Source organism: Nerophis lumbriciformis, linkage group LG32 (genome assembly GCF_033978685.3).
Source record: "Nerophis lumbriciformis linkage group LG32, RoL_Nlum_v2.1, whole genome shotgun sequence".
Lineage (NCBI taxonomy): Eukaryota > Metazoa > Chordata > Actinopteri > Syngnathiformes > Syngnathidae > Nerophis > Nerophis lumbriciformis.
In genome coordinates this window covers 8,765,363-8,781,917 of record NC_084579.2, presented here as the reverse complement: position 1 = coordinate 8,781,917, position 16,555 = coordinate 8,765,363, and the positions used below count along the sequence as shown (strand labels likewise).

Here is a 16,555-nt window from a genome sequence, read left to right as displayed (position 1 = left end):
GGGACAATGCACATTAATAAACATAATAAACGTAAAGATGCCAAATCGTAGCTAAAAGCTAGGTTCCATCTGCAGTCTGCGGCAGGTTGATGACCTAAGATCAGGGCAGATCAGGAACAAAGTGACCATAGTAGTTACAGTGCATTCGGCAGATGGAGAAGTGTAACATTTTTGCATATAATAATTGTGCTGAATGAAGAAGATACACATCTCCTTTGGCCTAGTAAGTTAAAGTGCACATAGTCCTATTACACAAGTAGTTAGCAATAACAGATGTACTTACGCATGGAAAATTGGACCGAAAAAAGCTAACAGTGTATCTATGTATGAAATATTGCACAAAATTTGAATACTTTGAGAATGAAAATCCATAGAAATGTATGAGAGCTAATAGAAAGTATTTTGAGCTTTATTATATATCCATGCTCTTCTCCTTGAATGTGATGTATCACCTATAACCCATGAGATAGTGAGTAAAAGCCAAAAGTCTATGGAGAGGTTTTTTTGCAAAAGGAAAAGGCCAGTGGCTCCCACCAATTGAACGTTATGGGGAGTTTTTTCGTGCACTTATTTGCTATATTTATCTGCCACCCGTGGAAGGCCGGTCCGTGAAAATAGTGCCTACATTAAACTGATCCCTGGAGCAAAAAAGGTTGGGGACCCCTGTTATAAACTACAGTACATAAAAGCTACTGTATGTAAATATACACTGCCTGATCACAACATTAGGTAAATCTGCACAACCCAAGGAGACTTTGTTGTATACTATGCAGCTTTGACACTATCAAAGTATTTTCTGATATAGAAGTTGTAGTTTTAATGGGCGTTTCTAATATTTGTCTTTCCTACATAAGAGGGGCACAAAAGAAAAAACACCCATCAGTGTGATGCATTGAAGTTCTACGCTACAGCAAACTACAACCTCAATAAATGATAGAAGATCAACATTGTTATATTTTGCTTTATGCCAGTGTGCTCTGCATTCAGTTCAAACACATCAAATCTGAACTTTTTTTTTTTTTTTTTTAGACCGGTCTTGTGATATTTACAGTTGCGTGTAATCAGATTATGGTTGAACACATGCTGGTTTGTCCTCCAAAATGAGCACAAGCAAAATTTCCTGTTGACGTTCGGAGTGCTTTAAACTGATTAGCGTTGCGAGTAATGTAAAAAAGGTAGTGTCAGTGTTTATATTTGTACTGGTGTCTGAATGCTTGAGCGTTTCATGAGTATGATACCCCTTTTGCTCCTCGTTTCCATCACTACATGTCCGTGCACTAAATTAGTCCGATTTGGCTCCAAATAAGCATCCTTTAATCCATTCCTAAAAGACTGCAATTTAACCTTCAACAAATAAGACTTAGAAACATTCTGGCCACAAATTCTTCTTTCTGCCATTTATTTACAACTGAATGGAATGCTAATGTAGGTTCTGACTATTTTGGGCTGGTAGTGGGCGATCCACAGCGATCGTTCTGCCACACAATACCTCAACGCTAACAAGGGGAAATTATACTTCAACGACTGTCTTTGGCGCTGACCGTAGGATTGCTCATTTGCAGTTGTTTTTCTCACTACAAGAGGAAGGATCCTTGCCCAGACACACCACCCTGGTGTTGGAGTATAAATATTTGGAGTTTTGGCATCAGCTGCTAGACTAGGTCTGAGCAATCTTAGTCTAAGACTAGATCCCTCCTTCAAAACCGCACTAAAAGAACACCTCCGGGCAACTACAACCCTAGACTAACACCCTCCCCACACCACATCCCACCTCCCCGGATTGTAAATAACCAAATGTAAATAATCAAATGTATATACTTGTTCTTATGCTTTCTGAGCTCACTATGTTCACTGCTCGCTGTACATATCCTACCAAGTCAGACCTACACTGTTTCAATGTCCATTTGTCAGATGATATAATTGTTGATGACTGAAGTGCTGATATCAACCAAACCTAACCCACTCCACATCCCACTCCCACGGATTGTAAATAATTCAATGTATATACTCTGATGATTAACTTGTGTGATGACTGTATTATGATGATAGTATATATTTGTACCATGAATTGATTAACGTGGACAAGTTGAAAAACTTATTCGGGTGTTACCATTTAGTGGTCAATTGTACGGAATATGTACTGTACTGTGCAATCTCATACCTGCCAACTACTCCGGTTTTCCCGTAATTAGTACGGTTTTCATCAACCTATTCCGGGTTACGGTTGCAGTGATAAAAAATACGGTTTTTCATTAATTAAAAAAAATAATTTAAAAAAAAGTTTTATTCACGAAATTGCGTAATAACAATGACAATTGACACTGCTTCCCGTAACTTCCTATCGAGCCATTCCGAATGCCATGCGCGAGGCTATTTATAGCACCGCTGCCAAGCACGAGGCACCAGTTGCCATTGTTTCCAAACGAGCGAACGATCATGGAATCAGCCGGAGAAAAATCGCAAACGAGTCTTAAACCGAAAAGAAAACTGCAGTCATTCCGTGAAGAATATTCAAATAATAATTTAATAATAATAATTATCCGTTCCAAAAAGGGTGAAAACTACGCGAATTGCACCTTGCGCAGACAAGATTTTTCGATCGGACACGGAGGAATTAGCGATGTAAAAGACCACGTTGGGACAAAAAAACACAAGTCTAATGCCGTTGCTAGCGATACAAGTGGAAAACTTTCAACGTTTTTCGTCGCCCAAACAGATTCTTTGGATGTGATAAATGCCGAAGTTTTATTTACGGAGGCAATAATTGAGCAAACAAAAAGGTAATGACACCAATGTTATCTATTGGAATTGTTTAGTACTGTTATACTGTTAAAAGTGTTCGTACTATTTATGCTTTCAAGTCCAAGTTGAAGAAATCTTGTTAAATGTTGACAGCATAACTACCAAAATACAGAAGTATGTCCTTAATATTTTTGCAGTGCTATTTCTGTTGAAAAGTTAAAATGATTACATTAGAGATGTGATGTGCCACTTTTCAAGTGTCTGATGGCTTAAATTAATTTTCATTAATTTTTCATATTTTGAATTCTTTTGAAAGGCTTACAAAAAAACTACATTTGAATTGTAAAGTTAGCTTACAGAATAAACATGTCAATCAACCCATATGATTTTTGCTGTAATATTTTTGTTTTGAAAAGTCACTGTGACTGATAGAAAAGTGATGGTTTTAGCAACATTTTAACCTGTCTGAATGCTAATAATCATTTTGCGTCGGCGAAGGCCCCCTGAACCCCCCACCAGGACTTTGTCCTGGACCTACCGGGGCCTGCGGCCCCTGGACCCTGGCTACTAGGTTTTTCTGATTTCAAAAGTTGGCAGGTATGTGAGAGGCGAAACGTCATCTAAGACAAACCAAACAGTCCAGCTGCGATCAATTGAATGCTCTGAGAATACAAAAACGTGGATGAATGAGAACATCCGTAGACATCCTACAACCCATAGAAACACCTTATTCCAATCGTGTTCGGTTTTTGAAAAGTCACACACCTGAATTTTGCAATTGAAAACCAGCTCTCTCGAGTGGGTGTGTGCCGCCGGAGGGGACCCTTCATGCACCAGTCTCAACGTGCGGGGTGTAACCCAGTAGCAGATACCATTTAATAAAAACATAGGCAACAACTGTAATCTTAAGGAGAATGCTTCACAAAGTATTTAACATCAGCATAGCCATTAGAGATATTTGTAATCTGGGCCAATATTACAGCGGACATCAAGTACAACAGAGCTAGGCTGTTGACTTGTAAGGAGCCGCAGATGCCTCCTTTTGGTGTACGTCATCGGTCAACCGGAAAACCAATACATTTAACCACGCTAAAAAGAAATAAGCGCCTCGCCGGTGTAAGGGAGGCACATGGTGTATGACCAATAGTCGTATTAGAGTGTCATAATACATGTCGGTGTAAAATATTTAAAAAAACGAAATACTGGAGAAATCAGACTAATTTAGTGCATGGAAACGTAGTGACTGATCCTGTGCCTGTTGGACCCTAGCTATGTGCTATGGACTATACCAGGGGTCGGCAACCTTTACCAGTCAAAGAGCCATTTTGACCAGTTTCACAAATTATAGAAAACAACAGGAGCCGCAAATTTTTTTTGAAATTTTAAATGAAATAACACTGTATACAAAGTTTTTTTATTTGCTTTGTATAAACCAGGGGTCTCAGACACGCTGCCCACACCTTTATGCGGAATTTGAGAGCTGGTGCGGCACGCGGGTTTTAAATGAATGGCTCCGCGTCATGCGCGCCGTGATGGTACAGCATATAGCACCCACTAAAGTCAGCGTGCCTGATCAACCGCCCTTTAAATGGGGCTTCCGTTTGCTCACGTAGGTGACAGCAAGGCATACTTGGTCAACAACCACACGGTTGACGGTGGCGGTATAAAAAAAAAAAAACTTTAACACTCTTACTAATAATGCGCCACACTGTGAACCCACAACAAATTAGAATGACAAACAAATTTCGGGAGAACATCTGCACCGTAACACAACATAAACACAACAGGACAAATACCCAGAATCCCATGCAGCCCTAACTCTTTCGGGATACATTATACCCCCCCCCCCCTACACTACCAAACCCGCCCACCTCAACCGACGCACAGAGAGAGAGGGGGGGGGTTGATTTGTGAGGGAGCAGGGTTGGGGTGAGGGCGGGGTTTGGTGGTAGCAGGGGTGTATCATGTAGCCCGGAAGAGTCAGGGCTGCATGGGATTCTGGGTGTTTGTTCTGTTGTGTTTATGTTGTGTTAAGGTGCAGATGTTCTCCCGAAATGTGTTTGTCATTCTTGTTTGGTTTTGGTTCAAAGTGTGGCGCATTATTAGTAAGAGTGTTAAAGTTGTTTTATATGACCACCGTCAGTGTAACCTGTGTGGCTGTTGACCAAGTATGCCTTGCTGTCACGCACGTGTGCAAGCTAAAGATGTACATTGTATAACAAGTGTTGGGCTGGCACGCTGTTAATACAGATTGTAGAGGGCGCCAAATGTTGTACCATCATGGCACGCCCTTATTATAGCCGTAAGGGTGAAAATCGGTGAATATTATTCTCGGGAGTTTTCTGTGAGAGGCACTGAAATCCGGAAGTCTCACGGGAAAATTGGGGGGTTCAACAAGTGAGCTGCTGAGCCGCATCAGAGTGATCAAAGAGCCGCATGCGGCTCCGGAGCCGCGGGTTGCCGACCCCTGGACTATACTGAATTTGTTGTACTCTACTCAAGGTGAGGTTTAATCGAAGACATGTTCAATGTAGGCCTGGGCCAATAACAAATTATGCTTGACGATACATTGACCTACAAATTATTGCAGATTAACGATATTATTGCCATTGCCGAATTAACCATTGATGTATTGATCCATCCATCCATCCATTTTCTACCGCTTATTCCCTTCGGGGTCGCTGGAGCCTATCTCAGCTACATAATACATAATATTAATGCATGTATATCCTTTCAAATGCAATACAATTGTATTTGTCATGTATTTTAAAAGTGTAATTGGAATGAAAATGTTAAAATCTCCAAGGTAAATAAGACAATCAAATAATAATAAAATATACTTTGTTAACAAAATGCACTTGAATAGAAACAATAACCAAAAGCAAAAACATATCTTAAGGCGAGGATTGTGGGGCCCTCAAATATACACAACAATAACAATAAATAAAGTAATGACTGTTACTAATTTGCATGTTAATAAGCAACTAGTTAATGGTGAATATGTTCCCCATACTAAAGTGTTACCATGTTTTTTTTACTGGTGCACAAAATGAAGCGTGCATGAACATCACCTTGTTCAAAGAACAAAACCAACACAGTGCATAAACTCACAACAAATTACACACCTGCAAATCAGTCTGACTTCTGCTGTTGCCGTATCCGTAATACGCCGATAGGGAGAAGTTTTTATTTACACGATGAGTCGGGTGTGTTTTGACCTCCGCCGAACCCCTGAGGCCGACTCGCCGAACACCTAGGGTTCCATCGAACCCAGGTTAAGAACCACTGAGCTAAAAGCAATGAAATGCGTTAATGCTCTCAAAGCATGCTCATCGCTATTTATCAACGCTGGAAAACGTACCGACTTAAATTTTCATTTATCGTCGGTTAATTGACTATCGGCCTCAAATGTATTTTTCTTATTCAAATTAGTTAAACCCAATTGCATGACTCTATTTTGCAAACTTTAAGTGCATCATAAGGACCTGTTTTGATGTAGATGCCTTAATTCCTACTATACAATGACATTTTGGCCAATTGTATGCTTTTGACTTTGTGTGGACAGTTCGGTGAGGACAACCAAGTGCCTATTTTACAGTATGAGATTTACTAGTTTTGACTTGTTGTGTCCTGTGCCTGTCTCGGCTTCTTCCCATGATACAACACATGCAGATCAGATGAACTGTGGTTTGCAAACCTCGGATTGTTAGTCATGTGGTTTGGTTTGTTGCAGAGGTAGAAGTGCACGTTAAGCAAAGAAAGATGAAGCGAGACAGTGCCAGAGGGCAGAGATATAGCCATGTAAGACTTTACAGAGAACATTTCGAGAGCTAAGACACAACCCCCCTCTGCAGATTACAGCATTAGCTCCACTTAAGTCTTTGGTAGGACGTTTCCTTGCTAATGGGGTTTCTTGGTGTTCCCTAGCCCAGGGTTTTCCCCCACAATAACATTAGAAGTACGGTTCAATTCAACACAATTCAGTTTGGAATAACAAACCTAAAGTGAGTTGCGTTTCCCTGGGGGAGGCGTAGACTTGGATGGCGTTTGCTATGTTGTTAGCTCGGCGTCGTAGCAGTGCAACCTGTAAAGAAGAGGAACAACATTGGAGGACATCCGCAAGTTTTGGGAGGAAGACACTTGAGAAAAAGCCGGTGCTCAGATTGCATGGGCTAAACTGGAAAAGTTATGTGATGATGCAGGAAAAGTTTAAACATTAATCCTTTGATGACCACATTCAGTACAATAACCCACTGAAGTGAAGTTGCTGATGCTGTAAAAAAAAAAATTAAATTAAATTAAAAGCACGCTAAAGTAGTGCTATCGTCACTCCCTGGTTTTATTTTCCTGTCCGTTATGTAAGAGATGCAGAGTTTCACTTCTCCTATCCTGTGGCATCCAGTGTTCACTCATCTGTACACTTAAGGCCACAAAATCCAAGGCTCGTAGAGGAAAATAACCTCTCTGTGAGATTAATGTAGCTCAGGGCGCCACTTTTTTTTTTTTAGCAAAACGTGGAAAGAGGTCTTGTTCTATAGGTCGCTCCTAAATCAGTGCATCCAATAAATGAACAAACTCAAAATGTGTTAAAGATTATAGAAGCACCTTCATTATGCAGTGAATGCAGGTGGCTTTAACAAGATTAATTTAACATCTTTAAAAAGCTTTCAACCGCTAACATTGCTCACTTGGTGGTCCTCTATGTTCTCCATTTCAATGTGACTCATACCCTGTCAAAGTAATGGCCTCAGTCCCCCGGCAGACTGACGGCGCGTTGGTAATGCGCCTCAATCCACTTAGCGTTAGCTGAGATGCGGTGGCGCTCGTGCTCTCTTACCGCACCCCGTGAGCGCCTTTTGGCACCACCGAGGTGTTCTTGCATTACGAGTTTCCATATCACTGCTCCCAAATTAGTGATGGTGATTTGTGTGTGTGTGTCTGTGTGTCATGCTTCCAATCAGGAAACTAAGAATGTAACAGGACCAGCTGATGCGTTGGTGTGTGTCATACAAAGTGAGCGCTTCGGGAATCATGACCGGGTTTCTTTGACGAGCAAGTTCGGTGCCTTGGACGTGTACTCACAATATGAACTAGCCATTAGCCATTATTTTGAAACATGTATCCAGAATCTGGATGTCCCGATCCGATATTTGGATCGGATCGGCCGCCGATATTTGCCAAAAAATGCGTATCGGCAAGGCATGGGAAAATGCCGATCCAGATCCAGTTTAAAAAAAAACTCTGGTCCGTGTTTTCCAACGCACCGAATTAAATAATACATTCCACTTTTCTGCTGCTCCGTAATTTCAGTTCTGCATTTTCCAGCACACCTTCAACACATCCACAGGTCTGTGGAATCTCACGCAGTTGCTTTTAGCTGCTGGCATTACACGACAGGCTCTTCTCACTCTTTCCTGTGTCTCCCTCTCACAGACAGCGAGCGCACCTTCTTACACATGTCACATACTGTCACGTCATACGTCACATACGTATACGTCCTCCCCGAGCAGAGAGGTAGCAGCATGGCTAACGTTAGCTGTGATGCTAGCGCAGCCGCTAAGGTGCGCGCCTGCTCAAACGTCCTCTGCGCACGGCAAATCTATGCCACGCACAAAATCAAATAAAAAAATAAGCGCATAACAATTTTCGACACACGGACACGACAGAGAAAACCGTTTTCGTCATCATTGTTCAAATATTGTAATGTCTGTCGAGACGCTTATCTCCATTCGGTGCCACACGCCCACACCATCAAAATGCTGAGGCAAAAATTTCCAGAACAACACCGTCTGAAAAAATTAGTGATCTATTTAGTTGTGATTTCCTTCTCTGCATGAAAGTTTAAAAGTAGCATATATTAATGCAGTATGAAGAAGAATGTTTTAATGTAGACATGCAAGCCTTGAAAGAACATTTTGAAAATCAAGACTACATTTCCTGCAAATGGGTGCATTTCTACCCGATATTTTAACTTTAGATTTATTCTCATATCAAACTCTTTTGGCTGTCTTTTTGACACTTACATCCGGCGCTCCCCTCCACACCCTGGATTATAAATAATGTAAATAATTCAATGTGATTATCTTGTGTGATGACTGTATTATGATGATAGTATATATCTGATAGTATATATCTGTATCATGAATCAATTTAAGTGGACCCCGACTGAAAAACTTATTGGGGTGTTACCATTTAGTGGTCAATTGTACGGAATATGTACTTCACTGTGCAACCTACTAATAAAAGTCTCAATCAATCAATCCAAACACATAGAATCATCATACTGATGTGATTATATGCATCAAGTGTTCATTCAAGGCTAAGGCAAAATATTGAGATATATATTGTGTATCGCAATATGGCCTTAAAATATCGCAATATTAAAAAAAGGCCATATCGCCCAGCCCTAGTTCAATGATGCCATTTCTGTTTGTCATGTATAATTTTGTCTATTTTGTGTTTATCCTTGAATAAACAGGTCAGTTTCTTGTTACCAACCATTGTGTATTATTCAAACTCCCCTAATTCAGCTGGCTAGTTGTTATCAAGAGTACTAAAACCCTTTTCAACATGATTCTGACAACTAAGTAGGCTAAATAACTTTGAACTTTAATACATGCTCGGATAGGCCAGTATCGGTCAGTATCGGTATCGGATCGGAAGTGCAAAAACAATATCGGTATCGGATCGGAAGTGCAAAAACCATTTTCTTTACAACATGTCCATAAGGGAGTAGGAAGACGCAAAGCTTATTTAATCCTACCCCTTTTCCATTTCATAGCAATTACCAACACACATGTTCACTTCCTGTTTTTAATTTGTAACACGATGTACATCAAAGATTTCTAAATGTTATGATTGATATGAAATAGGATTTTTAAATATGGTAAACATTTAAATAAAACTAATTCTGGGATCCTTCAAGTAGCCTAACCCAGAAATGAGCTGTTGCCTGCTCTCCTTTGCACATTTTACAAGTCTCCTATTTGTCAATTAACTCAAAGTGTGAATTTTTCGCACAGATAGGTTTTCTGTCATCTTTGTGTCCATCTGAAATCACGGAACATAAAAAGTTAAAGTACCACTGTTAGTCACACCCAAACTAGGTGTGGTGAAATTACCATCCGCATTTGACCCATCCCCTTGTTCCACCCCCTGGGAGGTGAGGGGAGCAGTGAGGAGCAGCGGTGGCTGCGCTTGGGAATCATTTTGTTGATTTAACCCCCAATTCCAACCCTTGATACTGAGTGCCAAGCAGGGAGGTAATGGCTCCCATTTTTATAGTCTTTGGTATGAACTTACGACCCACCGATCTCAGGGCGGACAATCTAACCACTAGGCCACTGAGCAGGCTTTCTCGCTGCGCTCCGTTTCATGAGCCCATGTACGCTGCTAGTGTTTCGGAAGCAGGCTTGTCGTGCGAGCGCTGCGGTAGCGAAAACACACAAAATGGGCGGAAGAAGAAAAGCAGGACAAAAACTGAAAATTCCGGCAAAAAAATTGAAATTTTGACAGGTTCTTGTAAGTGGGCGACTGCACTCCAAAGAGAGGGTGTGTGTGGGGGGGAGGGGCACTGGTTGTTACTACTAACTTACTCTCTACTTATCACAATGTTTTTATTTTAACATTACTAAATACTGGTATTTAGCTCCCTGTATGATCAGTGTCAGAGCTTGGTCCGCATTGCCGGCAGTAAGTCGGACCCGTTTCCAGTGAGGGTTGGACTCCGCCAAGGCTGCCCTTTGTCACCAATTCTGGTCATAACTTTTATGGACAGAATTTCTAGGCGCAGTCAGGGCGTTGAGGGGATCCGGTTTGGTGGCTGCAGGATTAGGTCTCTGCTTTTTGCAGATGATGTGGTCCTGATGGCTTCATCTGGCCAGGATCTTCAGCTCTCACTGGATCGGTTCGCAGCCGAGTGTGAAGCGACTGGGATGGGAATCAGCACCTCCAAGTCCGAGTCCATGGTTCTCGCCCGGGAAAGGGTGGAGTGCCATCTCCAGGTTGGGGAGGAGATCTTGCCCCAAGTGGAGGAGTTCAAGTACCTCAGAGTCTTGTTCACGAGTGAGGGAAGAGTGGATCGTGAGATTGACAGGCGGATCAGTGCTGCGTCTTCAGTAATGCGGACGCTGTATCGATTCGTTGTGGTGAAGAAGGAGCTGAGCCGGAAGGCAAAGCTCTCAATTTACCGGCCGATCTACGTTTCCATCCTCACCTATGGTCATGAGCTTTGGGTTATGACCATAAGGACAAGATCACGGGTACAAGCGGCCGAAATGAGTTTCCTCCGCCGGGTGGCGGGTCTCTCCCTTAGAGATAGGGTGAGAAGCTCTGTCATCCGGGAGGAGATCAAAGTAAAGCCGCTGCTCCTCCACATCAAGAGGAGCCAGATGAGGTGGTTCGGGCATCTGCTCAGGATGCCACCCGAACGCCTCCCTAGGGAGGTGTTTGGGGCACGTCCGACCGGCAGGAGGCCAAGGGGAAGACCCAGGACACGTTGGGAAGACTATGTCTCCCGGCTGGCCTGGGAACGCCTCGGGAGGAGCTGGACGAAGTGGCTGGGCAGAGGGAAGTCTGGGCTTCTCTGCTTAGGTTGCTGCCCCCGCGACCCGACCTCGGATAAGTGGAAGAAAATGGATGGATGGTATCATTTGTGTATATAATGTATTTGCTAATGTATTTCTGTTGTAGTTGTATAAAAAAAAATATCGGCTGATACCGACAAAATGTCAAAATGCCAAAAATCGGCACCAATCGGTGGATCTCTGATTCCAATGAAGTGCCATGTGTTCTGTTCTGCTGCTTTGCAAGTGTGGCATTTCCAACCTCTTATGCAGCTCAACGTGCGTTTTTGTGGTTTCAGAGCAACGCTGCAGTCCCGGGCAGTTTGCCTGCCGCAGCGGGAAGATGCAGTGTATCCCCATGTCGTGGCAGTGTGACGGCTGGACGGCGTGTGAGGACCAGAGCGACGAGACGGACTGCCCCCGTGAGTACTTCTTCTTCTCCCGACACGAGGTGTCTGGTAGCTGCCGTGTATCAGATGGCAGCTGGAGGCGCGGCTTAAATGGCCGCACGTGTCTCTGTCTGTTTGTTGATCTCTTTGACATGCAGTGATGAATCAGTGCAAAACCTTTGACTGAAATCCTATTGTTTTCCCCCTCTGTAATCCAGAGAGTCCTTATCCCCAGATATCTGTCCACATAATGGGAATTATTGACAGGATTGAGAGCAGCATGTGACCTTTGTACAGCAATAGTTGTGCTAACAGTGCACGACAACATACACACGTTCAATCTCCGGCCAGTCGGAAGCTGATCTGCTGACTGTACTGGATGTTTTTTTCCCCCAATATCTTGCATATTTATGTGTGCCAGTCAAGCCTTCATCTGGGCAAACAAGAGCAAACGTCAGCCAAAGGTCACCCTTGACGCAGGGACAAGCTCTTGCAAGTCTGTTTTTATGAGTCATGACATTATGCTCTCATCAATTGTAGTTCTACATGCCAAAAACCCCTTCAACCAGACCTGGGCAAATTAAGGGTTATTATTAGAGATGTCCGTTAATATCGGCCTGCCGATATTATCGGCCGATAAATGCGTTAAAATGTAATATCGGAAATTATCGGTATCGTTTTTTTATTATCGGTATCGTTTTTTTTTTTGTTTGTTTGTTTTTTTTTACTTATTTTTTATTAAATCAACATAAAAAACACAAGATACACTTACAATTAGTGCACCAACCCAAAAAACCTCCCTCCCCCATTTACACTCATTCACACAAAAGGGTTGTTTCTTTCTGTTATTAATATTGTGGTTCCTACATTATATATCAATATATATCAATACAGTCTGCAAGGGATACAGTCCGTAAGCACACATGATTGTGCGTGCTGCTGGTCCACTAATAGTACTAACCTTTAACAGTTAATTTTACTCATTTTCATTAATTACTAGTTTCTATGTAACTATTTTTTATATTGTGTTACTTTCTTTTTTATTCAAGAAAATGTTTTTAATTTATCTTATTTTATTTTATTATTATTTTTTAAAAGTACCTTATCTTCACCATACCTGGTTGTCCAAATTAGGCATAATAATTAGTTAATTCCACGACTGTATATATCGGTTGACATTGGTATCGGTAATTAAAGAGTTGGACAATATCGGATATCGGCAAAAAGCCATTATCGGACATCCCTAGTTATTATGCAGTAAAAGCTTTTCAATCTGGCCCGTTGGACATTCCCAAATAATTTTTTTAGATCTTTAAGATGGAAAGTGTGGCTGCCATTATGATGTGCGGTGATGTTTTCAAATTACCGTAAGTCTTGAACTATACAAAGTATTTCAATGGTTGCAATCTGCGCTTTTGCATGATATACTAGTTACTATGGTAATCTATTTAGTTACTATGGTAATCTAAGGCACAGCAGCTCAGACGAGGCACCAAGCAGTGTGGGTGGGTTGCGTTTCCACAGAGCGTTTCCAGAGTCAGGGACAGACGCGGAAGGAGATTTTTACGACAAAGTTCTAAAGCTTAGTGATATATAAGATGTATCAGATTGTAGGTGGGTTTTTTTTTTACCCTTTGCATTCATATTTCACTGTTTGTTGCATATTTGTTGCGTTTCACTTGATTGTAAAATATGTGGATGGAGAGGGGGTGTGACGTTCATATGTTGTCAATATTCAGTGTTTTATTGTTCATAGTTAATATTGTAAATCCCACATTCTTTATTTTAATGTACATTCTGGGTGTCTCATTCAGTAAAAAAAAAAAAAAAAATCCATTCCGTTTTTTAAGGCAGTCTGTCATAACGTTTTTAGCCTTAAATCAGACATTATTGTGAGGTTTTGTATTAGTGTTCCAAAAAAATAGATATCCCGTACCCAAGACACATTTTTCTCTCTAAATCTGGCCCCCCGAGGCAAAATAATTGTCCCGGCCTGTCTTAAACCATTGAAGCCTCATTAAAATGGAGTTACTTGGGCTGCGAATCTTTGGGCATCGCACGATTCAATTCAATTCTTGAGGATAATGATTTGATTCAGAAACGATTCATAGTACCGATGGTGGTGTTCTTACGATGCGGAGAAGGACAAGAAGCACCAAGAGCAGCGTGCGATTCCTTTATTCCATAGATTAGGCAAAACCATGTGCTCGGGGGCGCACAGGAAGCAAAACTTAGTTTCAGCACGGCGTTATGAAAACATAATCAAAGTACCTGACTCATAGAGCGTACTTTGATCCAGTGACTTGTGGCTGAGAGAAACCAAATTATAAAGTGAAGTGATTTGGCAAAACAGCTGGTGGGAACACTAATTACTAAACAAGGGCAGGTGTGGAGAATTAGTTTTCATGGCAACCAAAAGCCAACAAAAGGAAAGAGGGTAAAGAACAGAAACAGACTAAAACATAGGGGAAAAAAAACTATCAAACATAAATCAAGACATGATCCGGGCAACGAACGGATCATGACACTATTCTTGATTCAAAAATAATACTTTTTTCAAACAATTGGTTCCAGTTTTCTGATTAACTAAATTCTTCCATAAGATAAACAGCTGTGATACATTTCTATGTTACTTAAAATTCTAACCAAACATTTAATAAAGTCAAATACAAATAAGGTAACACGAGAAGTATCCAACACAGCAACTATGGGCATCTACATCTACAATATGATTTGCCTGAGTGGACAGGCCAAGACAGATTAAACCACTTTAAACCATTATTTTGAAACCGTAAAGAAAAAAACCCTGAAACTAAACCTTAAAAAAAAAGATTAAAAATATAAACCTTTGAAACAAAAGTGTACAAAACTATGAATATTGGCATCGAAAACATGTCATGATTCAAAAAAATATCCACCAAAAATATTGTATTATTTTCAATGTTTGTATTTATTTGTTGTCAAAACCTGATTCGATACCAATACAACTTTCTCTACAATGTTAATTTTTTTCAAAACCAAATCTTACTGCCGGTGTTACTAATACAGAGTGAAAAAATAGATGGAAAAAAGTTTCATACAATTGGTCTCAAAACTGCCCAATTAATCGAGAATCAAAACGATGAATTAAGCAGAATCTTATTGTATAAGCTATATCACTATGGTGTCAGAGGGGTACCTCTCGATTGGTTCCGCTCTTACCTATACGGAAGGCAGCAATGTGTATGCGTCAATGATCACAATTCACCCTGTATGACCATAAATTATGGGGTTCCCCAGGGATCCATCTTGGGGCCTCTCCTTTTTATCCTATACATAAATGATTTTGTAAACTCCTCCGAAACCTTTCATAAAATAATTTTTGCTGACAATACAAATTTGTTTACCTCACACAGGAGCCTACACGATCTACAAGTAACTGTCAATTCAGAGCTTGTGAAAGTGGATTCCTGGTTCAAATGCAATAAGCTCTCACTTAATGTAAATAAAACAAATTTTATTCTATTTCGTTCTAATAAAAAACGGACAAATACTGAGCACTGCCATATCAACATCAATGAGCAGGAAATACAGAGAGTGTACTCCACAAAATTCCTGGGGGTCATCATTGACGAATACCTCAATTTCAAATGTCACATTAGCCATCTGTTAAAGAAATTATCCAAATATGTTGGCCTGTTCTTTCACCTTCGTCATTATCTTCCTCTTTATGCTCTACTCATCCTATATAAAACTCTCTTTGAACCACATCTAAACTACTGTAATGTCATCTGGTGCTTCACAAATTAGAATCCATGCAAAAGAAAATCATACGGGCCCTGTCATGGTCCAAGTTTAATGCCCCCACTCGACATCTATTCCATAATTATCATCTCTTAAGACTGACAGAGTTCAATATTTATCAAAATGCTTGTTTAACCTATCAAGTCATTTGCAGGCTGAATCTTAGGCTCTGTAGCTTGGTTCCTATCTACCATCCCCAGCATGCCCACAACACTCGTAACTTACATCTGATATCAGGGAAACATCGTTTACTGGATTGTACCGCTCGAAGTGTTGTATGCAGGGGACCAAAGATTTGGAACCGGCTTAATGAGAGCCTCAAGATGCTGTATCCATTCTCCAACTTCAAAAAGAAACTGAAAACTTACCTATTAACCACCTATATTTAATGCTTCATGTGGGGTAGACTACTGTTGGGTTTTGCATGGTTGAATGAATGTATGTGTATGCTTGCTTTAGTACTATTATCTTGTGTTAATCATATAGCGTTGTTTTTTTTGTTTTGTTTTTGTTTTTTGTTGTTGTGCTTGCTACCATGTTTCATCATTCCATGTATATACTGTCCTCTGGACCCCCTGTCAAAAGCTTCTTCTAGCTTATTTGGGGGACCCTTTCACATACCATCCATCCATCCATCCATCTTCTTCCGCTTATCCGAGGTCGGGTCGCGGGGGCAGCAGCTTAAGCAGGGAAGCCCAGACTTCCCTCTCCCCAGCCACTTCGTCCAGCTCCTCCCGGGGGATCCCGAGGCGTTCCCAGGCCAGCTGGGAGAGATAGTCTTCCCAGCGTGTCCTGGGTCTTCCCCGTGGCCTCCTACCGGTCGGACGTGCCCGAAACACCTTCCTAGGGAGGCGTTCGGGTGGCATCCTGACCAGATGCCCGAACCACCTCATCTGGCTCCTCTCGATGTGGAGGAGCAGCGGCTTTACTTTGAGCTCCCCCCGAATGACAGAGCTTCTCACCCTATCTCTAAGGGAGAGCCCCGCCACTCGGCGGAGGAAACTCATTTCGGCCGCTTGTACCCGTGATCTTGTCCTTTCGGTCATGACCCAAAGCTCATGACCATAGGTGAGGATG

General features: G+C 41.4%; 2 protein-coding genes across 3 annotated transcripts in view; one reads left to right on the top strand and one right to left on the bottom strand.

Annotated features, from left to right (window-relative positions):
* Window positions 1-16,555, bottom strand: part of LOC133574764 (uncharacterized) — a 115,531-nt gene that overhangs the window by 60,997 nt on the left and 37,979 nt on the right. For both annotated transcript variants that reach the window (XM_061927023.1, XM_061927022.1), the window contains exon 3: window positions 6,742-6,826. The gene's annotated coding sequence lies outside the window, so the exon portion shown is untranslated. The remainder of the gene's footprint in view (window positions 1-6,741; window positions 6,827-16,555) is intronic.
* The window catches only part of dgcr2 (DiGeorge syndrome critical region gene 2), a 40,173-nt gene that overhangs the window by 5,167 nt on the left and 18,451 nt on the right, over window positions 1-16,555 (top strand). The window contains exon 2 of the mRNA XM_061927019.2: window positions 11,606-11,728. Within this exon, the coding sequence (XP_061783003.1) occupies window positions 11,606-11,728 (123 nt within the window). The remainder of the gene's footprint in view (window positions 1-11,605; window positions 11,729-16,555) is intronic.